Consider the following 24181-nt stretch of genomic DNA (forward strand, 5'->3'; position numbering starts at 1 on the left):
TGTTTCTTTGAGTTTGCATCATTTGTTTGGTGGTAGTCCATCATTTGTTTGGTGGTAGTCCATGCCCCATTGGCATGGATATGGTCCTACGGTGTACCCTACATAGGGGAGGTTGTGTGGTTGTGTCTGTGAGTGGGTAGTCAATGCCCATTTCTTTTAGTTTGTTGAGGTAGTGGTCTGTGCGTCCATGCCCTACTTAGGGGATGTTGTGGATTTTAGGGTAGTCAATGCCCATTTCAGTTCTCAGGTTTCCTACCCTGCGGTGTACCCTACTTAGGGGATGTTGTGGATTTTAGGGTAGTCAATGCCCATTTCAGTTCCCAGGTTTTCTACAATGCGGTGTACCCTTTTGAGGAGAGGTTGTTGATTTGTGGGTAGTCAATGCCCTATTTCAATTCCAGGTTGTCTTTCCTGTGGTGTACCCTATTTTGGGGAGGTTGTGATATTTAAGTATTAGTACCCTGTGTTCCCTATTTTTGGTGGAGATTGTTTAACATCGTTGGTTTTTTTTTACACTCTGCTTTCGTCAAAGTCCACCTGCCTGAGATTCGTGGCCAAGGGTTTCATGTCGGTGGGACTTTGGGTGAGAAGTTTTATTTTTCTCTGTCAGATTGTTTTGTTAGGGGAGCTTGTAAAGGGTCTGTGTCTACGCTTGCCTTTGTTTTTCAGGGGGTTTTCTCTCTGGTGTACCCAGTTGGCAGCGTGACCATTTTTCTTCGCTACTCTGCTCTTTATTCATCTATGCCATGCTTTTACTCTAAGGGAAGGGGATGTGGCATATAGTAGCATTTAGTGGTTTCTTTCCATTCAAATTTAGCATGTTATTCTATTCCTGCTCATACTTATGATTATAGTATTTCTGTTCATGCTAATCATACCTCATGCAGTACTTGTTGTACATTATTTATTTGCGTACATCATCTTTGTACTTTTATGCAAATGTCACACTTGAGGTATCTTTGTCTATGCTTCCTTCTTTCTTTTCTTTCTCTAAGGAGAGAGGATGTGTAGTAAACTACTTCTCTGTGGTGCTCTACTGATTGGAATGTTGATGACATCATAGAATGCCTGGGGTGACTCTCTGGCTCTTAACGTGAGTTGATCTAGTCAGGCTGAGCTGATGAGAGCTAGCTCCTGGTGGGCTTTATCTGTCTTACTTCTGTACCTGTAATCTTGGAAGGAACTTACATTAAAGGAACCTATATCTACAGTGGACTCTGTCACTTCCTTTACTACAAGGCCACTCGTTGTTAAAAAATCCTTGTTCAGGCTGTTTCCCTGCAGTGGAAGGTCTGAAACATGTTTAAAGTGCTACTTGTGTGGGTCGCACATTCAGTGCTGCAGGCCCACTAGCAGCATTTGATTAATAGGCCCTGGGTACCCCTAGTGAACTTTACTAGGGACTGACTAGTTAATCAGATATGCAAATGATGGGTAAACCAATAATCCATACATTTTACACAGGATGCACTTTCACCTTAGCACTGGGCAGCAGTGGTAAAGTGCCCTGGGTCCTAAAACCAACATAAACAGGTCAGAAAAATAGGAGGAAGAAAACAAAACGATTGAGGATAGCCCTGTCAAAAAGGCCAGGTCCAACAGAGACTATTGATTAGCAGAGGATCAAAATATTGATTAGAGCATCAAGGAGCATAACTTAGAAAGTGACGAGAGTTGGGCTGACGGAGAAGGTTCTGTTGGGAATGCTATAGTGAAATGGTTGAGGCGCCATTTGATAAGGGGCATACACTGAACATACCCCAAAAGAAACAATAGCAATCCAGCATAGGCAGAGGTTAGAAGAGATATAGTGCCAATATAATCAGAACATTGAGCACTAGCAGTTTTAAAAGCTGTATCAGTTAACAGCTGGACGTTTCCCATGGGGAACAGGGTCAAACATTATTTGCATATGGCTGGGTCCAAACTGGAATGGCACGGTGAGCAAAAAATGATAAATTTAACTCAGATCTGTGACGGGGTGACAATTTGATTTGTTCAGCATTCCGTCCATCGGTTCTTTTTGCATTTGTCGCCCGAAGTGGGAAGGGTATTACCAGACATGGGCCCCATGCTTGCTATACCACCAGATTCAGGCTAACTTGGCTGATGAGAGGTGATACCCCGAAACCAGCCCCATGATGCTTGTTTCTAGTCCAGTAAGGACCTGGCCTGGCAATTCGGTCTGGACTGTTCCCATGAGGAACAGGGTCAAGACTGATGTTCATATGGCTGTGTCCATGCTTGGGTGGCGAAGTGAGGGAAAGGAAAAAACTATGGAATTTACTGAGATCTGTGACTGGGGGTGAATGTTTTATTTGTTCATCTATTCTTTGTTCATATATCAGTTATCATAGCACAGTGAGGCAGCAGAGAGATTGAATGGTGGTTAATGAGAACGAAAGGCTCTTTTTTAGCGGAGGAGAAGTGTGGCTCAATGATTAGAGCGGCAGACCCTGATGCAGAGGTCTAGCCCAGGACCAGGGTTCAATTCCCCGCCTCGGCGGGTCTTGTGCTCAAAATTCCACGGACCTGATAATTCTCGCCTCGGTGCCTATTCCGATCATGGAGTGCCACTCTGCAACTCTGGGCAATAGCTTGCTTAATCTCCACAACAGCCCCCACAACGCTAAGGATGCCTGGCCTCCACCTTGGGGGTACCCAGGAGTGGACGCCTCACAGGGAAAGCCAGGATGGGTTCCACAGCGGTATTCCTACCAGCGCCTTGAGACCCTTGCAGGTGAGTAGTGCGCTATACAAGTATCAATTTACATTTTTACATTTACATAAAACTTTTCCAAATGAGAAGGCACCATACCAGATAGAAGAGATGTATAAACCAGTGCAAACCAGTTCCCAAATTACTACAGTAGTCATAGGAGCCCACAAATAAAATATTTGTGTGGGACATGGATCGTCCTGAGAACCTGATTTTACTGTATTCACAAATTTTAGAATTGATTACAGAGCTTCAGACTTAAAACCCGAGAAATTAACAGCAGGCACCAGAGGATTTGAGGCTGCAGCGGAGGGATTCTCCATAAAAGGAGGATAGGATCGATAAATGATGTAGATTCTCACTACAAAATGCTTAGCAGATGATCCACAAAACTCCTGTGAGAAGGGATCCAGAGGATATTAGAACTTAAGAGTTCCTCTAGAATTGTATTATTACTGAATAAAAGATGATTAGAACAGGATTCATGCTTTACTGACCTGAGTTGGAACTTATGGATCTCTGATGAAGGATATCTCGGCCTAGGTATATGTGGATAAGTCTGCGTGCGGAGGGTCTACCTGTAAACTTGCCTTTGTGAATAGTAGGGCACTGGGATTTTGGTTTTAGAAACATCTCTTCTTATAGTGGCTTAATCCTCTGCTGTCTTCTTGTGAGAGACTCCAGAAGTAACAGTGGTGTGTTTCTAGCATCATATTCACTACAAGTGGCATTTCATGCTCTATGGCACTACACTGTCTCTAATTATTTTCACTATTACTCTGTAATTGGTCTTTTAGATACTGCCTCCGAGTTTCTGCAGTGCTTTCCCTTTCAAGTTCTTCGCTGAATGTCTCCTGTGATGTGTCTTTTAGGTGCTGCCTTAGTGTGTCTGCTGTGATTTGTCTCTTGAGTTTGACTCAGTGTGTCTGTTGTGGTTTGTTTTTCATGCACTCCCACAGGGTGTCTGCTGTGATTTGGATTTTATACACTCTCTCAGTATGTCTGTTGTGATTTGCACTTCATGCACTCTGTCAAGGTGTCTGCTGTGATTTTTATTTCATGCACTCACACAGTGTGTTTGCTATGGTTTGCATTTCATACACTCACTCAGTGTGTCTGCTGTGGTTTGCATTTCATACACTCACTCAGTGTGTCTGCTGTGGTTTGTCTTCCAGGTTCTGCCTGAATGTGTCTGCTGTGATTTTGTCTTTTAGGTGCTGCCTTGGTGTTTCTGCTCTGGTTTGTCTGTTAGGTCTGCCTCAATATGTCAGCTATGATTTCTTTTTCATGTATTGCCTCAGTTTCTCTGCTGTGATTTGTATTTCATGCACTCTCTCAGTGAGTCTGCTGTGATTTGCATTTCATGCACTCCCTCAGTGGAGCTGCTGTGATTTGACTTTCAGGTTCTGCCTCAGTGTGCCAGCTGTGATTTGTATTTGCTTTGGTGTGTCTACTATGCTTTCTTTTTCAGGTACAGTATCTGAGTGTCTGCAGTGCTTTCTCCTTCAGGTACTCCCACTGAGTGTTTGCCGAGTGTCTCGTGTGAGTTGTCTTTCACTGACTGCCCTTGAGTATCTGCTGTGATTTGTCTTTCAGGTTCTGTCTGCGAGTGTCTGCTGTGATTTGCATTTCACGTATTGCCTCAGTGTGTCTGCTTTAATTTCTTTTTCAGGTACAACCTCTGAGTGTCTGCAGTGCTTTCACTGTAAGATACTATTTGTGAGTGTCTGCTGTAGTCTGTCTTTCATATTCTGCCTTAGAGTATGTGCTGTGCTTTCTCTTTCAGGTACTGTCTCTGGGTGTTGCCAGTGCTTGCTCTTTTGGGTACTGTCTCTTGGTGTCTGCAGTGCTATCCCTTTCAGGGACTGTCTCTGAGTGTCTGCAGTGCTATCCCTTTCAGGTACTGTCTCTGAATGTCTGCAGTGCTATCTCTTCCAGGCACTCCCACTGAGTGTTTGCTGAGTGTCTGCTGTGATATCTCTTTCAGGTACTGTCTCCGAGTGTCTGCAGTGCTATCTCTTTGAGGTACTGTCTCCGAGTGTCTGCAGTGCTATCTCTTTCAGGTACTGTCCCTGAGTGTCTGCTGTGATATCTCTTTGAGGTACTGCCTCCGAGTGTCTGCAGTGCTATCTCTTTGAGGTACTGTCTCCGAATGTCTGCAGTGCTATCTCTTTGAGGTACTGTCTCCGAGTGTCTGCAGTGCTATCTCTTTCAGGTACTGTCTCCGAGTGTCTGCTGTGATATCTCTTTGAGGTACTGTCTCCGAGTGTCTGCAGTGCTATCTCTTTCACGTACTGTCTCCGAGTGTCTGCAGTGCTATCTCTTTCAGGTACTGTCTCCGAGTGTCTGCTGTGATATCTCTTTGAGGTACTGTCTCCGAGTGTCTGCAGTGCTATCTCTTTCAGGCACTCCCACTGAGTGTTTGCTGAGTGTCTGCTGTGATATCTCTTTCAGGTACTGTCTCCGAGTGTCTGCAGTGCTATCTCTTTGAGGTACTGTCTCCGAGTGTCTGCAGTGCTATCTCTTTCAGGTACTGTCTCCGAGTGTCTGCTGTGATATCTCTTTGAGGTACTGTCTCCGAGTGTCTGCAGTGCTATCTCTTTGAGGTAATGTCTCCGAGTGTCTGCAGTGCTATCTCTTTCAGGTACTGTCTCCGAGTGTCTGCTGTGATATCTCTTTGAGGTACTGTCTCCGAGTGTCTGCAGTGCTATCTCTTTGAGGTACTGTCTCCGAGTGTCTGCAGTGCTATCTCTTTCAGGTACTGTCTCCGAGTGTCTGCTGTGATATCTCTTTGAGGTACTGTCTCCGAGTGTCTGCAGTGCTATCTCTTTCAGGTACTGTCTCCGAGTGTCTGCAGTGCTATCTCTTTCAGGTACTGTCTCCGAGTGTCTGCAGTGCTATCTCTTTCAGGTACTCTCCCTGAGTGTCTGCTGTGTTTTCTCTTTCAGATCCTGTCGCTGAGAGTTGCGGAGTTGACTATGTCCTGATCTCGTGTATCGCAGTCACCGCTGCGCTCCTACTCCTATCAGTGTCCTTCCATGTGTATTATTGTTTACGAAAGAAAGCCGGTAAGACTTGCTCATATCACAAGTGAGGAAGTATACCTTAGATTTATATTTTGTGCAGCATTAACAATGTGTAATGTGCATTTTCACGTATGTTTAAATCTACAGACTGGCATGGAGTAATTGCCTTTTAAATTTCCTAGGACATGTAGAATTGTGTTTAATGATGTGCTTTTGTTGTGTCACAACTACCTGGGCTAGATAAAATTATACTGACGGTCGTGGCTTGGTCCTAGGACCCACCCAACCCTAACCCTGCAAGTGTTCCACGTAACTCAACCTCGAAGTGGCGGATTGTCACTAGTGGTTTTTCCCATTGATCGCAATGTTATGTTTTTCATGAATTATTTTTTACTTATTTAATATTCCTTCTAAAATCTATAACTCCGGTAATGTGTATGCTATTTCATTCATTTTGGTGTCTAAATTAATATACAAATGCAATTAATTTTTATAAATTGGTGTCAGATTTTTATCTATCGAGTTGTGTCTGTTACTTACGGTCCATGTTGGTACTCTGAAATGATTAACACATGTCCCTCCAGTGAAGCCGAACTGCTCTTTGCCACACTACCAGGACTGAGCTATGGGTTTATTAGTTTGAATCCAAGGACCTTCTGATGATGCATCGTGATAGCATTGCATGGTGAGGACTAACCCCCTTGCAAAACAATGTTACACTTTTCTACATTGGTGTTACAGGGGTGCGGATACTGAACCTGTTTCGCAGTACCACTTGGTCATAAGGGATTTGTGCATGTTAAATCCACTAAATTGACTTTAGCCTCATAATTAATTTTATAGCAATATTTATGATTTTTTTTCAAATTGGATTGTTAGCGCCCTGTGTAGACCCCATTCCAAAAGTACAATTAAAAAGTCCACGCAAGTTAGGAAAAAGTTTTAAAATGTTTGGCCAATTTTTGAAAGGTCCCAACTTCTAAAGAAAAAGGTTAGGCCAAATGGAGTCTGCACAGAATCTTGACATGATAGTCATTTCAGCACTGAAGATCAATAATTTGTGTGCAAATTAAGAGGTATGCCCTACAGGAAACTATCAAAAAGGAGGAAGTCGGGGAGCTCTCAGCTCCTTTGAGCAAGCCAATCTAGATAGGGAGGGCCAAATAATAGAAGATGACCTTGAAGAAGGTGAGGGTGCGGCTCTTGCTCAAGTAGAAAAAGATGGGGAAGGCCAAAACTCTTTATCCTATCCCAGACCACCTTCACCAGTGGGAAGTGACAGCAGCCACTCTAGTGGAACCTCCACGGGACGGGTGGTAGGAAGCTAGGAGTAACAGCTTGACCAACTCTCACAGGAGGAGAAAAAGCTGGGCCTTGAGGGAGGAGACTAGCTCTTGAGGTAAGAAGGGTGAAGTTTGACTTGAGGCCTAAAGATGGTGGCAGGAACAATAGTTTGAGGGAGAAGGAGGAATCCTTTGAGCCAGAAATCCACAAAGGGATTGTCCCCAAATATAGTGGTAGTGATTATATTGACAAATGGTTTTAAGGCTGGATAAAAGGCAATGAGTTGGAAAACTCGTGATGGGCTCTATATTTTAATTATGAAAGAGCACAGTCTAAGCAACTGTACTCACGAAAAGTTAAACAGCATCCTTCGAGATTCAGAGATTTCTAGTCCTAAGGAGTTGGCTAAGAAGCCGATGAGTGGGTAGGTACAAGAGTACCTAAAAAGACCCAGGGCATAACCTTAAGAAGGGGGGTTAGACCCACTGAAAGCAAAGGAGGGTGGTGGTGAGACCACCAAAAATACTTCCTCAGGACCCCAGCACCCTAAAAAGTCAGGAGAGCCCATCTCAACTCTGACAAGCAGAGGCAGGGTGACTCAGAGCTTAAAATACTCTTGAACAACAGGCTGTGCTTTAACTGCCAACATGTAGGGCACTACAGAGGTGATGCCACCTTTCCGAAAAGGTGGTTAACACAGGGCTGTCCAGTGTAGTCATGGGGGAGGACACCTCATGTGAGGAGATCCTCATAGCTTTTAACTAGGGATAGCCTCCAGATGGCAAGCCGGTGATCCCTGAGGGTGGGAGCAAGCACTTCCACTCCATTCAGGTGAATGGACCCAGCCACTGCCCTGAGTGACAAAAGCAAATTAGGGCCCCTAAACCTTCTGGTCATGTTGGGACAAATAATATAAATAGCGACAGAGGACATATAGCTAATCGGTTGTTTCATCATTTGTAAGTCAACCTTCCATAATAAATAATTTTGCAGTGGATTCCAAATATCCTTAGTCCTGGATATAATGGGCTGTAGAGAGGCATACAATTCAGAATGAGTGTCACAGAAGGAGAGGTCTTTCAGCCCAACAGCCACCGTGGGGAGGGTATGAGCTCCCCAGTGTTGGGAGTTATACCTAAATGAGTAGGCGCCTTCTGTGAATACCAAAATGGTAGTAAGTTTAGGATTTTGTCTTAAGTTAGTTCTGTGAATCGGGCCCCAGATGACCATTGTCGAGGGACGTAATCATAGGCGGGCAGCACAGCTCGCAACTTGCTATACATACGTTGAAACGTGAATCTGTCCATATTTGACAAGTGCCCCCCGGCCATCGTAGAGCTGGGCATGAGCGCACCATCTATGAATAGGTTGCCCGCAATCTGCAGGTCTTGGGCATCCAGAGTGCACTGCACCATTTGCTCCCGAGTGACCGGATCATGGGTGGTTTATAAGTGGGATGCGTGGGGGAGTAGAGAGCATCTCTACCAAGACAGCGTAAAAGTTTAAACCATGCCCAATTAGCAGTAGCAAGTGTCTGTATTGCATTAGGGTTGCGTGGAAGCCCTGGAGGAAATATGGTAGCCAGTTGAAGGTGAGCTAGTTGTGGCCGTTGTGGTTTAATGAACTGTAACCGTGCATCTGGGTGATACCAGTAGTAAGTGTAATGAGCTCGAGCTATGTAAAAATAAGTTGGGAGTCAGGGACCCCAAAGCCGCTGTGATCACAGGGGAGGGTAAGGACTTCCCTGTGAATGTGAGGCCGCGCGCCGGCCCATATGAGCCGGATGAGCAACCCCTGTGGAGAGATGGACAAACGGCTGGTCAGGGCAAGGGGAATATGTGTAAAAAGATAGAGGAAATGAGGTAGCACGACCATTTGAATGATGGCTATATGCCCAGCCATACCCAATGGGAGTTTAATCCACCTTTCCACCTGTGTTTCGAATACACCCCACCAGGGGCAAACCTATGTCACAAGGCACAGGGGCGTGTCACGTGGCCCATGGGGTCATGGCCGAATCCTTGCAGCAGGCTCTTCCTGTGAAAGTCTCTCATTCTCACTCAACCATCTCTCTTTCTTCCTCTCCCTCTATTTCTCAGTTTATCTATCTCTGGCTTTCTATTTCACTCTCTCTTTCTTACTGTTCTTACCTCTCTCATCATGCTCTCTTTCTCGCTGTCTCTCTCTCTCTGTCCCACTTCTCGCTCTTTCTATGTATCGCTCTCTTTTTTTCTCTGTCTCCCTGTCTATCTCTTTCTTTCTCTCTGTCTCTCTTTCTCATCTCACTGCCTCCCTCATACAATGTTTAAAGCAGCTAAATTGTAACTTTAGAATGATCTGTTGTTCATAGTGACGTCAAAGCCGCCGCACCCAGACTCTTCTGCAGAAGTAACCAGAATAACTCACGCAGGGGACACCAGGGTAAGTGTATATTATTCTGTGTCAGCACATTTGTAAGGTGCACATTTTTCTATCAGCTTGAAGGTGACCATTCGAATCCCCAGCAGAAGAAACAGGAAGGGATAGAACTGGACAAGTGTTTGTGCTCAGTGTTGGTGTGTGTGTGTTTGTGTGAGGGGGTGTTGGAGTGTGTGGGTGTGTGTGTGGGTGTGTGTGTAGGTGTGCGTGTGCGTATCCCTCACCTCCATCCCCCTTCACCTACACCCTTTATCATTTGATATGTTTTAACTAATATGGGCTGATGCAATGGTATGTATGTGAGCCATATATGACAGGCCACAGCACCAAGGCATGCAGGTCAGATGTCAGCCCCCCCTTGTGGAAATTCACCTTGAAAGAGAGGGTTGTGCCCTGTGGATGTATCCCCCAGACAAATGCTTCTGGATAGACAATCAATACTACAGCATGGCAGTAAAACTGTATCTTCACTTTTCCTTCCTAGAGCCTGGGACCAGCACTCCCCCCACGCCTGGGTCCTCATGAGAAGCCCTACTCAGTGAGTATCTAACTTTCTCTTCCCTATATCTCTTCACCCTTTGGAAGTTTACTAAAGCTGTCCTCCACAACGAAGGTCTTAAGGAGAGCAGCTGATCCAGTTCTATGGCGAGGACACGCTGCTGTTTAAATTAAGCATTGAAAAGCCAAAAGGTCTGGCTTTTCATTAAAGTGCTTGGTAATCTTGTGAATGTCAGTGTTATGTAAGTAGGTGAATGTATGTGATTATGGATGAATGACGGAGTGAATAACTGGCACATGGATGGATGAATGGCTGAGGGCTGGGGTGAGAAAAGAGAATAGGCTTCAGTACTTTTACATCAAACAAATTCCCCTTTGTCATAGTTTGCCTTTGACAGTGTTTACCTGTGAAGTTACACGCATGTGTGTGTGTGTGAGCGCAAAGGCCAGCATATGTAGTTCGCATGTGTTGAATGTCTCACAGTATCTATCGTTGTAATAAATAGAAGATTCCCTGTTCTATTTACAACTTAAACTAGTCTGTAATATCATAAAAATAAAGGGGCTACATTATATTCCAAGGAACATGAGTAATTCGATATACATGTATAGATAGAATATTCTAGTAGGAACCACTCGTTAATCGTTTGTCATTCAATAGTGACTCTGTGGACATGTCCTCCTTGTTGACCACTCAAAATAACAGGCAGCACAGAGGATAGCTATTGATTATTGTGTAAATAGATCATACAGATATATTCAAGGCAGTTCAATAGTATATCAAGGTGTTCCTGGCGACCGCGCAGTGCAAGTGGTGATTGGTTTCTTGGAAGTATAAGTAATTCCCATCTGAACCCTATAGCTTGGTTGCTACCTCGTTTCTGTCCTGAGGAAGACCCAGTTTAAATGATTGTGTTGAGGTCGAAATGTTGACATCTCGTCAGTCCCAACAATTCATGTATTGCTGACCTTCATGTACTCCTGAATGATTATTTGTTTACATCAAATGTAAATATGTCCTAGTGGTTGGGACTTTCTGTATATATCGTCATATTGTCTGTGTGCTGTATCCTTTGTTCATCATCATCACATCTACTGTGCCGTCACCTGAGCTATTGTTGGCCATGGAGATTGCATTAGTGGCTTAAACATTAAATGTCATCGGACCTACAAAGTGCATTTAATCTACCCACATGTGTGTCTGGAAGAAATACTTTCAGTCCTCCCATTCTTGCCTGAACTTTGCAGTCAGGTATATCTGGAGGGAACCGTTTTAGTATGTTGATAAAAAACTACTTTTATTTATGCGCTTGGTCTCCCCTAAGGGTGCCTTTTAGAAAGTTGGCATTTTTCTGCCTAAACCAAATGTGCCTTTTTGTCAGTGGCCAGGACCACAGGAGACTTAATGGCTCTCCTGTGATGTGATGCATATTACTGCCAGACAGGGGACTAAAGTCCTTGGGTATTGGGACGGGTGTTCCTCTCCTGAGCAGGATTGCCTGGGAGGGGGGTTGTACTCAGCCGTTTCTGAGTTTAAGGGTAGCCTGAGGGCTGTAACCACCCCTTCCTGATTTCTGAAGCTGCCTGCTCTGTCACTGGCAAATGCAGCCCACACATGGAACAGCATGCCCTCTGGAGAGAGTGGATCCAGACACAGGGGAAAGAGAAGAACTGTCAAGAACCGGTGAGGGTAAGACAAAGGGGGTGACCCCACACTGAAGCTGGCACTTGGTATGAAAGTGGCATCCTCAGAACCTCTCATCAGAGTGCCCTTGGACCTGAGAGGTTTTAGAAAAAGCACTACGCTGCTGTCTGAAGGAGGAAGGGCCAGTTGGCTGACTTCCTATTTGAGCTACATCGAAACAACAAGCTTCCAGAGGCCTCCCCCTGCACCTGACCAGCACCAATTTAACCTGCCTTGACCCTGCTGCTGGCTTCTGCTGGAGTGAGCCCTGACCCTCAAGGGATACCTCCCCAGGTCCTGGACCCTTGGGTTGCGTCAGAATGTACTTCATTTCTCCAAGTTAAAAACTGCAAGAACTGGACTCTGGGTGAACATTCAGGGCTTCTGGGCTCTTTGCATCAAAAAAGAACCGTCCTCAGTCACCTTGCAAGAACATTTGATCAAAGTCCCCCCCTCCCCCCAGCGCCTTGAGACCCTTACGCTTGAGTAGTCGCGCTTAACAAACGCCTGATTGATTGATTGATTGAAAGTCAATATGGAACCTGCATTCGACTGCCAACATGAGCGTCCCATCTGCAGACTCCAAACTTTATCTGCATAGTGCTCTTCACATCGATACTAACCACCCTGCGTTTCCTGCCGATGCAGAGCTTCGAATAGCACCCAGAACCAGCTCTTTGCACCGACATCGACCATACTGAGAACACAAACCCCCGACTGATGCTCTTTGCATGAAACTGTGATAGAGCGCGCAGTTCACCCGGGCCACTAATTTACCAATTTCCACGCACTGGGCCCTGGCGTGCATAAGATGACTGAGTTTGCACGAACCGGGTGATTCTTACACGCTACTATGAGTAATTCAGGGGGTGACTCTCTCACCACTTACTATACATGTACCTGACTTACCACAGGCACATTACTCCTGATGGATCAGGAGCTAGCAGTGGACAGGTGACAAGATTCCTATCAGGGCAGAAATACCTTACACATTCAGTACATTTAATAACACTAGGTGATACGTAATGACCACAGACACCTGATGTGGTTTAAAAAGTTTATATGAAGTTAGTTTAGAATGAATATGCCATGAATAACAGGCAGATACAAATCAGAACATCAATGATCAAGATCAAACCCAAAATGTAGCTATGGATTAAGGCAAGCACCATAGAGTACTAATGAATACTACAGGGTATGCGTATTTGGGAACATGCTAATCAGTACGAACTTTAAACTAAGGCAGAGTGAATGAAAATAGGGCTAATATGGGTACGTAATATTCGTGTTCTAATTACTAACTCTAAGCTATCTTCACTAAATTCACAGCAACCATACTAAAGGGAAGGGATAATGGAACAAGCTAAAATATGCAATCAGTTTTAATAATCTCCTATAGGTAGGGGGAAAAGTGGAACATTACTAATAAACAATTTCATAAAAGTCACTTTCGAAAAGGTGATAGAAGAATATCACAGGCAAGAGTGCTTTATTAAGAAGAGGAAAAGTAAGAGTATAGTTAGACAGACTCCCACACATATATTTACCTAGGACAGAATGAGGACTAACCCTGGCCACGGGTCAGTTTGGGAATAGGCGGGGACAAGGACCCTCAAGGATTCGGAATGCCAGTAGGCGAGCAGGTACAGCTCAGGACAGTCAGGACAGGATACCCTTAGGTTTTGGGTCAGGACTGGGCTCATCAAAGGGCACGACCAACACCTGCAGCTTCAGATGCAACGCCTGCGTTACTCCTCCTCTGCACGGAATCCGCCAGTAACCCCGATTGGGTTTTCGAATCTCCCAGCAAAGTGCTTCGTCAGCACTTAAGACTATTTCCACCCCTTGGAGTTTGTGGAAAGTACGGACAGAGTGCTCCGCAGCGCTCTGTATCAATCACCTATAGAGTTCGTAGGGTCAGTGACAGGTCAGCTACTCGGACAAGTCGGACAATTTCTCTAAGCTGAACAAGACTAGTTATACTATTCTGGGACCCCCAGACCACCCACAAATGTTGCAAGTGACAAGGTCCCAACTTATGATTGGTCAGGAGAGGTGGTTAGGTCATAGTCACCTCCTAAATTCTGCGTTCCCATGTTTTAATATTCAAATGACAGTACCCACCCCTTAAATTCCTGTTCCCAGGCATACGTGTAGAAGAGTACAATAGAGCATACAGTAGAAGAAACAAATGTAACAGTTCAGGTAAAATTCAGCTTCTCCTCTCTGGGTTATGGGGCAGGTTCCCAGGAGCATCTCAGCTTCGGTAGCCAGCTGGCTGATTTCCACGGATGCGAGGCCCAGTCCACTTGTCAGGTGACCAGGTCCACATGGGCTTCTAAAATGGCGCAGCTCCCCAACTCCCAGGCCCCCAGATAGGCGGTACATGAAAAGTAAGCGAAAACAAATTAGAAACACAGAAAAATTGAATACACTGTATACCATGAAGAAGCTTCTTTGCACCCCTTACTGTGTAATATCTATAGCATTGAGGGTTAATGTGGGAAAGACAGATATGCAGAAGCAGCATGAGCTAGCAGAGAGCATGGTTAAAGACAAGCGGCCATATTTAGCCATAATGCACATGAGCTAAAACATCCCTCCAAATTGCGAGTGCGTCACATCACGTGGGTATGACCGACGCATGCGCAGACTGGATTTCTGCGAAGCGGCCATTCAGTAGTGCAAGCATCATTACAATTAATAAACATAGATGCGAGCTTCTCTCGGGCACCCGCGTGTATTTGGAAAAGGTGAAAATTAAGACGGACAGGATTGGTTAATGCTTATTAGAGGTTAGACGAGGTTCATGAATGAGAGCAAGTCGCTTTACGTGCGAATCCTTGCTCCATCAATCCCCTCTTTGATGATATTTACTATCATCACTATAAATGGAAACAGATGCCAACCTCATTCTTGCATATCATTCATCTCTATGTCCACAAACTTGTTGTTGAGCTTTCTTCCTGCATCTTTATTAGGGTGAAAGCTTTTAGCTCTCTTGTAAATTTCGTTTTTCAATTCTTCTAATTCTAGCTCATCAACATTTCTCTTCACTCCTCTTTTGTTCACTGTATATCTCTTTTTGCATTTTTGACATTTGCAGCAGATAAATATAATCAGTACAACCACACCTATTCCAGCTATTGGCATCAGTATTTTCCATAAAAGATTTTTACCCAAGTTAGAAAACCAACTACCTACAGAGGAGAGACCATCAGTCAGTCTCGTCCAGGCACTATCAACCTCCAATGGTTTGAGTTCTTTTTCCAAACTAGTTATGTTTCTTACATATTTCTTTATTTCAATGCTTTTATCAGGAATGTAAGTGCAACAATGTTGCGCCTTCAGCACCCTGCAGACTCCGCCCTCTTTTGCCAATAGGGTGTCAAGAGCAAGGCGATTCTGTAAAACCATTGATCTGATCGCAACCATTTCAGTATTGACCAGCAGGAATCCAGCAGCAGTGTCAGTTGATAACCGATCCACTACTGTAGACAATTTGCAGATACGGTGAGTATTCAGAACTACCCCCATTCCAGGTATCAGTGCACTAAATATATCACCTATAATTTCTCCTACACTTTCACGTCTACTACGCACTAAGCCATTAGTATCTTCATTGCTTCCAGCAGCGTCGTTCACATGGTATATTTTCGGGAAAACAATGCCAAAATAGTAGCTTCCATACCAGTGATCGGGCAGTTTGAAATAAGCCTTGTTTCCACATATATAATAAATTCCAGGAAACACCGGTTCTGACCTATTTTTGAAACCCCAACCTCCAATTACCTTGTAATTATGTTCACACTCGCTGGAACCGATGAATACATTGTTATAATAACTAGTCTTTTCTCTATGAAGACAGAGTTTCCCTTTCCGTTCAAAATCCAGCAACAATGCAGGACTAGCTTCGCCTTCTGAGGTGCTTTCCATATTCTCTGCCCATCTAGGGATTCTATCTTTCTCATCATTGGCCTTTTTCTGAAATTTCTCCCTCCTTCTTTCTGCCATTTTCAGGAACATCTTTTCCTGCTCTTGTAAGGAACAGGTCAGAATATTTTCTCTAGCTTCATTTAAGTCTATATCACCTATGGTCAGGAAATATTCTCCAATATAACGGGTTACCTCGCTTCTAATATGTACAATGTTCAGGTTTCCTCGAACAGGAAGTTCTGAAAAGATTACGTCAGTGTTTGAGTAGTAGTACTGTAAAGTGCTTCTATAGAATAAGCTTGCTAATATACTACAGGAAATTCCATAGGTCAAGGGTAAATGGTGATATGTCACGCTTTCAGCTACAGAAGTAGGTAGCTTCATACATACGTAACAATCTTCTATTTCCATAGCTTCTACATAGTGCACTAAAAGATTAGCGAAGACATTTAACTGAGTTCTGTTTTTCATCTTGTGAAAATGTAGTCCCCCCTCATCTGATGCATCTAAGTAGGGTCGTTTTTGTTTTAGTACAGCAGGGTTGTCACGTCTTTCTACACTTTGTGGAGTTTCTTCAGTCTGTACAGTTTCTGTGTCTAGAGTCTCTGGGTTAGTGGGGTACAAGTTAGGGTCTTTACTTATCATAAAAGGTATAAAAACTGTGAGTCCTATCCATATTATTATCAGTACAGCTATACTACAAAAACAGATTTTACAGCAGGTTTTACAACAGCTAAATTTGGATCTTCCATTTACATTCGAATCAGACATAGTCGCTTACAGGTGGTTTTCCAACCCCTCTTTGTTTCTTTTCACCGAAGGTTCTCTCAGGTTTTCCTCAAGGAGGGTCTTCGTCAGAACTCCGATCAGTAATTGACTCTTCGTCACTTTTGCCACTGGTTTCGGGCTCATCAATTTCTTCCAATACCGAGTAAGTCCATTCAGGGCTCCGATACAGTTTGTTTTGTTTCTTTACTCGTGCACTCCGTCGGTTGGACTGGACTCGGGCTTCTTTTCTTTCACTGGCAGCCCTTTTTCGGTCTTCTAGTTTTTCTTCAACTGTCTTTATCCTTAGTCTCAGTCTTTTTATGTATCGGGGTTCATTATTTTTCTTGAGCCCTTTAGTGGTCGAGGAAACTTGGCCTTCCTCGTGAACTCTCTTGTTTTCGCTTCGTTGTGGCACTATTGTTTCATCAGTGTCTATTTCCCTTCCTGTCTGACTAGTTCCAGGTCTTTCATTAGTTTCTTCTGCCTGGTTTCTAAGCTGGCCTTGTTCAGGTTTTAATGGTGTTTGATTTCTATTTTCAGACAGTTGTGATTCTGTTTCCTGAACGCGTTCATCTATTTCTATCTGTTCCTGTTCATGCACTTCGACCCCTTGATTTTCTTCCGCATGAACTTCAGCTTTAATCACTATCTGTCCCTTTCCAGTTTCTGAAGTTTCAGGAGGAGTGTCGATAACTTGGTCTGTCCCTACTTGGCCTATTCCCTGATCAGGTTTGTTGTGAGTTTCGATGACCTGACCTTATTCCTCTATTTCTGTCTTACCTTCACTATCCCACTCACTATCTAGGTAAGAATATTTTCGGGTTCTTATTGGATCAAGAACTTGGTCGTCAGCAGAGAACCACTCAACGTCCTGACTTGAGCTCGGTAGTTCGATGTCAGCGAGATCTGGACCCTCTTCTGGAGTCTCCTCAGCTGCGCTACCTTCTGCTTCAGTCGCGTTTTCTCCTGTCACTGGCTTCGTATGGCTGGCATGGATCCACTTCGGCACACCCGCACACTTCACAGCAGTTGTGGTTACAAGGATCACTTGCCTCGGCTTTCCCCACTTTGGTTTAAGGCAACTCTTTCGGGTGTGTTTCTTTAACACCACCCAATCACCAGGTCTCAAGTTATGTGCTGGAGTTGTAGGCCATTCGGCAGCAGTCTCTCCAATCTGGTGAGAGATAGAACACACTTGGTCACACAGCTGCCTGCAGTATTCTAGCACCAAATCATCAGAAATACTTAGCAGTTTGTGTCCAGGTACCCATGCCTGTCGCATTACTCTTCCCATTAGTACTTCATGAGGACTTAGGCCTGTTTTTCGGTTCGGAACACTTCTCAAACTCATCAGCACAAGGGGCAAAGCTTCTATCCAGTTCATTTTGGTGGAATCACACACTTTCGCCAGTCTGGACTTGATGGTGCCATTCACTTGTTCAACTATTCCAGAAGCCTCTGGATGATATGCACAGTGCAATTTCTGTTCGATCTTAAATGCTGTACAGAGTTCTTTTAGGATTTCGTTGGAAAAATGCCCACCTCTGTCTGTTTCAATAGTCTCTGGAATTCCAAATCTAGGTATAAGCTCTCTAAGTAATAGTTTGGCTATAGTTATGGCATCATTTTTCTTTGCTGGGTAGGCCTCCACCCATCTAGAGAACAGGCAAACTATGACTAGAACATATTTGTATCCCTTGCACTTGGGCAATTGGATAAAGTCCGCCTGCATCCTAACAAAGGGACCTTCTGCCTTCCCAATCGTGCTTTGCTCCACTACTGTCTTCTTTCCTGCGTTGAACTGTTGGCGCACTAAGCACCTCTGGCAAAGTTTTTCTGCTATGTTCCTGAACTTTGAGTTATGGAATACCTTGTTAAACATGCGGCACATGGCATCTCTCCCAATATGTGTGTCCTCATGTATGATCCTAGCCATTGGGGCTATCAGACTGTCTGGTAGTACAGGCACACCAGTTTTGTAAACCATGACACCATCCTCATCTCTCGGTGTACATTCATCCCTTTCCCACCTGTCTTTTTCTTCCCTGTCTGTTGCCTGTTGTATTTCTTTCAATTCCTCCCAGGTAGACACGCTTTCAAACACCATAAGTTGGCAGCTGCTTCCACCTCCCCATAATTTGACTTTGAGGGACATTTTGTATCGGGAGCAGTATTGGGCGATTTGGTCAGCGTATCGGTTTCCGGCTGTCACATCATCATTTCCAGACCTGTGAGCCGCACACTTGACCACAGCCAATTCTTGGGGTAATTGGATTGCTTCCAGCAAGTTCTGTACCACCTTTCCATTTCTGATAGGGGTACCTGAGGAAGTCATGAATTCTCTTTGCAACCATAGTTGGCCGAAGTCATGAACAACCCCATAACAGTACTGGCTGTCTGTATAAACAGTTACCCTTTTTCCTTTCCCCAGTTTACAAGCTCTTGTCAATGCGATTAATTCTGCTACTTGTGCAGATTTTATATCGCACAGGTAAGATGCTTCCAAGATTGTCTCCAATGGAACTACAGCATAGGCAGCACTCAGACCTCCATCCTCATGTCTTAAACATGAGCCATCTACAAACATCATAAGATCCTCATCAAGCAAGGCTATTTCTTTGATATCAGGACGTGGCTTAGTGCTAAATTCAGTTAGGTCCAGGCAGTTGTGCTCTACCTCATCATCTTCAATATCTAGGGGAATGGGCAACAGTGTTGCGGGGTTCAAAATATTACACCTGGAGATGATTACATTCTCAGCACCTATAAGAATTCTCTCGTACTTAGTCAGCCGACTAGGGGTGAGATACTGGGTCTTGGTTCGGGTCAGTAAGATCACAACTGAATGCGGAACATATACAGTGACAGGATGTCCCATAACAATGTTTTCACTTTGTTCCAGACTTGCACAAGTAGCAGCTACTGCTTTCAGACATCCGGGTAATCCAGCAGCCACTGGATCCAGAGTGGCCGAAAAGTAGGCCACTGGACGCCTATTCAGTCCATGTTCCTGTGTTAGGACTGAGAGTGCACAATTGTCTCTTGTATCACAGAACAGTTCGAAGTTCTTGGAATAATCAGGCATTCCTAAGGCAGGGGCTGAACACAGGCAATTTCGCAATTTTACCCACGCGTTCATGCTTTCATCGTCCCAACTAACTGGATCTTCCACTCCCTTCTTGGTCATTTCTATCAAAGGTTTGGCTAGAGCTGCAAATCCTACAATCCATTGCCTGCAGTACCCTACAACTCCCAGGAATATTCTTACTTCCTTCTGGGCTCTGGGTAGTTCCATTGCTCGAATTATTTTGATCCTCTCTGTAGTAACTTTTCGGATCCCTTTCTCTATCTGGTGCCCCAGATATTTCACTGAGTTTTTACAGAACTGTAATTTGTCTGGCGATACTTTATGTCCTCCCTTGCCTAGGTGATTCAACAAGGCAATGGTATCAATGACACAGTCGGTTTGACTTTTGGACGCCACCAGAAGATCATCTATGTACTGTACCAAAACAGACTCCTTTGGCAGCACTAAGGATTCAAGGCATTTCTTTAGGATCTGGTTGAAAATCGAAGGACTTTCAGTGTACCCCTGGGGGACACGATTCCAGACATAGACATGGCTGTCAAATTCAAAACTAAAAAGAAAATTGCTTTCGGGATGCAATGGGATGGAAAAGAATGCATGACACAAGTCAATGACAGTGAACCATTCCGCATTCCAAGGAATCTGATACAGTATCACTGCGGGGTTGGGCACAATGGGACAGCAAGGTACAACAATTTGGTTTACCTTGCGCAGGTCCTGCACTGCCCGGTACTTTCCGCTAGGCTATTTAATTCCAATTATGGGCGAATTACACGGACTGCTCATTACTTCCTGTATGATGTTTGCTTCAAGCAACCTGTTTATTTCAATTGCGACTCCCGCTTTTACTTCTGCACTCATTTTGTACTGTCTTGTTCTGGGGTAAACAGCATTTGTTTTTATTGCTATTTTAACTGGGTCTACATTTGCCATTAATCCTACATCTCTCCCAGTGAAATCCCACACTTCAGGTACCACCTTTAGCTGTAGTTCTTCAGGTAAGTCTTTAATGGACAGGAGTTTAATTTCTGTGTCTGGTTTTAGTAACATCAATTTGTACAGGCTATTTTCATCTGGGGTCTGAATTTCGACGCCCTTTGGTGTGCAAAAGATGGTACAATTCATTTTGCACAACAAATCTCGTCCTAGCAAGTTCACGGGACTGGAGTCACAGACCACAAATCTGTGCATTTCCTTGAAATTTCCAATGGAAACCTCCATGGGTTCAGTTACTGGAGTACTGATTATTTGATTTGAAACACCCACTACTTGGATAGCTTCTCCCGAGAGGGGTAGGTTAGGAACATCCACGGTTCTCACAGTGGAACGGGTAGCACCAGTGTCCAACAGAAAGGTGACGTCTTTTCCCTCAACCTTTCCTTCGATGTATGGTCCTGTCTGGTCTACCGGTAAGGAGGCGCCAAGTACGCACTCCTTGTCCTCCCCCCTCAGGCCCCGTCAGTATTGATCATCACAAAGGAAGGAATCGTTTAACAAAAACTGTGAAGTTGCTGCATTCCTTTCATTCTCTCCTTCCCACACCTCGGCCCTTTCATTCTGCTGAGCCTGATTCTTATAATTTTGTCTAGGAGCGCGAGGCAACGGAGGCTGCTTTACCTGTGGTTGGTTCTTCCGTGTCCCCTCTTTCTGCACCTGTGGATTTAAACCATTTACGGGGGCATTACCAGCCTGCAAATGTGGACACTCGTCTCTCCAATGCCCTATCTGACCGCACCCGTGACAGGGGAATTTTTTCATAGCCTCTTCCCGACTCATTTTCACCCGGGGTTTCCCTCCTCCCCCAGCAGTGGGATTTTGTGCATTATTATTATTCAATTTACTTAACTGTTTTTCTTGCTGTTCCGCCAATTTCACTTGTGCCCACATGACCTTCTCCTTAAGGGCTTTCTTCTTATTTTCTATCTCATCCTCGCAGTACTTGGCATATTTGAGGACATCATCTATGGGCTTACCTTGCCAACTGATTTTATTATCTCAAATCCACTGGGATATTTCAGGTCTTAATCCTAACACGAATCGGTAACTGAAATGGGTCATATCCTTCATGTCCACATTATCGATTCCACTGTAAGTTTTGAACACCTGCAGTAACCTTTCATAAAAGGAGTGGACTGTTTCATCGCGCTCTTGGGTAATTCTATCTATCCGGGTCCAATCAGTTTCTTTTGCGGGCACCTTTTTCTTCAGGTATTGTATGACTTGGTCATACTTCCTCATTACTTCGGGTGAGGGAGCTCCGGTTTTGGAGCCTCTCTCATATTCATCATTAGGCCAATTAATTTCAATTTTGCATTCGGTCCACAAATCTACGGGCACCACAATGTCGAAAAACCCATCCAGATCTTTCAGAAGACATTTCTGAACCTTTATGAAGCGTTCGACCTGTCTATACCAGTCAACTGGTTTCTCCCGTAATTTTGGAAAGTCATTAGTAAATGACACAATATCCTGTCGGTACCAAGGGACATGGACATATTTTCCCCCAGGTACTTCTCTCATGGGACACAATTTTTCTGCGGGACCTACTTCTTTTAGCACATATTCTGAAGTCTGGGTTTTAGTCTTATTATCTTCCCTTTTCTTTGCCCACCGAGTTTTCCATTTATCTATGTCTCCCCATTTCTGTAGGATTTTCAGTAGCTCTTTTATTTGGGTTTGTTTTCCTGACACATTCATGTTCTCTAAGTCTTTGTCGGAAAAGTCTGCTCTGTATGGTTTCTGAAGGACTTTAGAACGACTAACATCAATGCCCATATCTACGGCTGTGTCCATCAACCTTTCGTGGAGTACTCTGGTGTTCCGGGTAAGGCTTTTGCTGATAAACAGCATTTCTTCCTCACTAAGGGTGTTCAATCTGTCCAATACTACATTACCGGCCATAAGTTCCTCGATTTCTATCCTTAGTCTATAGATCTCTAAGGGTTTCGGTTGGGGTGTGTCCTTTGGGGTGTCTTTTTCTAATTCTTTGGTCCATCTATCCAATTCTTCTGGAGTTACTACAGTGGCACTCCTAACTCCTGAAGTGGTTTCAATCAGGACCTCTTTTGCCCTAGCTTGATTCCTTGCCCTTGGTACACTTGTTCCTGGTTCCCTTATGGGCAGATCCATTAAAGAGATTACAGATTCACATTCACTTTCCTGATCATCGACTATGAGCGGCTCTTTTCTTGGGGGAGGTAGAATAGGGGTTGGTACAATTGGGGTTATAATAGGAGTCCTTGGACTAGCCAGTCTATCCCCATAAAGAGGTATGGCAGGACCAATAGTTACTGGGATAGTCAGTGAATCCGGACTGGGATTTATCTGAGCTATGGTCTGAATTAAATCAATTCGCTGTTTGTTCAGGGCTTCCTTTTCTCACTCACGCGAAACCCTTTCTGAAGAATTGTCATGCATCACTTGGGGTACCAACGTAGGGTAAATGTTTGGGGCTGTTGGAAGGACCAAACTTGGTCGGTCTTCTCCAAAAGGACGATAATTTGGGACGGCGGAACTAGGTCTGCAAAACCCATCACTATCACTGGCTTTACTTTCCGTACCCGTTACATCTGTCTCACTGGCCCTCCTACATCTAGGATATTTAGAAAACGGGTTTTGTGAACTCAAAGATTCTGATTCTGCAACATAGGGAGGTGGGTTTTTCATCAATAAATCCTCCAGGTGCTCATCTTCTGAGTCCCCCATAGTCATGAGGTGTCGGATTTTCTCCGTACACTTCCCTTTCCCCTCTTCGAGTACCCCAAACATTGGAAACAGTCCCTCAACCATCATATTCTGTCTCCACTGTTGCATCTTTTTCTCTTTGGTTTCTTTTTGGACCTTTGGATACCACTTACTCACTCCCTTATCCATTCGGGGTCTGTCTCGTTCTAGAGCTTCAATTTCCCACTCCTCTAATGCTTCATATTGAGTTAATCTAGGTCGGGGATGCAATTCATTCATTCGGGTTCTTAAGTTAAACAGGATCCTACCATTAAAGGTACCATTAATGGGAAATGCTAAGACTCCATCGTCTTCCGTGTACCTCACCCAATTCTCCAACCATACACAGGTATGGTACCCTTTATCAAACATCATGAAGGAGGCGGGAGTATTTGGAGGTGGAATGATCACACCCTCCCTGGTTCGTATGGGCTTGTCTTTCTTAAAATAGTTTTTAATCTTTTCGGCAAATGACAATTTTCTCTTTCCTCCGTACATATTGTAAGGTCTACCTCTTAGCATCTGCTCCTTATAAAAACCTAGATTCTGAGGATTAGGCAAGAATTCAGGATACCACATACACCTTTCCAGACTAGCTTCTAACTCGGCTTGATTAATTTTGTTTACCTTTGTGCTTCCAATGCTAGCGCGACTTTTATTTCGCGACAACCAATCAACACAGTGATTACAAAAGCCCTTGTCCAATGGGTGCGCGGCCTTTCGCGAGACGTGGTCTCACGCTCCGGCACTCACCCCTCCCTTACAATTTCAGCTTCACTACACGCCCGCTGTCTTGACCAATACCAGCGCGGCAAGGAGTGACGTCAGGGCAGCCTTCCGACTGACTCCCTCCTTCACAAGGTAACGGAAACTTTGAACTTTTCTTAAAGTGCAAGTGCTGATTTTAATTGACAATATATAACGTTCGCCGCTGTGTCGGAGTGTCCTAAAAAGAAAGAAAGATTTTCTCCCGCTACAAGCAAACCACTTCAGTCTATTTTTCATTTACTTCGGATAGACTTCACTGCCTAACCTTT

The 24181-nt window shown here is 44.3% G+C and overlaps 1 protein-coding gene across 1 annotated transcript in view; it reads left to right on the forward strand.

The window, feature by feature from the left end:
* Positions 1-24181, forward strand: part of LOC147706589 (cell adhesion molecule CEACAM6-like) — a 112595-nt gene that overhangs the window by 79355 nt on the left and 9059 nt on the right. Inside the window, exons 5-7 of the mRNA XM_086933081.1 lie at positions 5668-5787; positions 9380-9450; positions 9932-9985. Of these exons, the coding sequence (XP_086789207.1) occupies positions 5668-5787; positions 9380-9450; positions 9932-9985 (245 nt within the window). The remainder of the gene's footprint in view (positions 1-5667; positions 5788-9379; positions 9451-9931; positions 9986-24181) is intronic.

The sequence above is a fragment of the Lissotriton vulgaris genome, chromosome 7, assembly GCF_964263255.1.
Source record: "Lissotriton vulgaris chromosome 7, aLisVul1.2, whole genome shotgun sequence".
Taxonomy (NCBI): Eukaryota; Metazoa; Chordata; class Amphibia; order Caudata; family Salamandridae; genus Lissotriton; species Lissotriton vulgaris.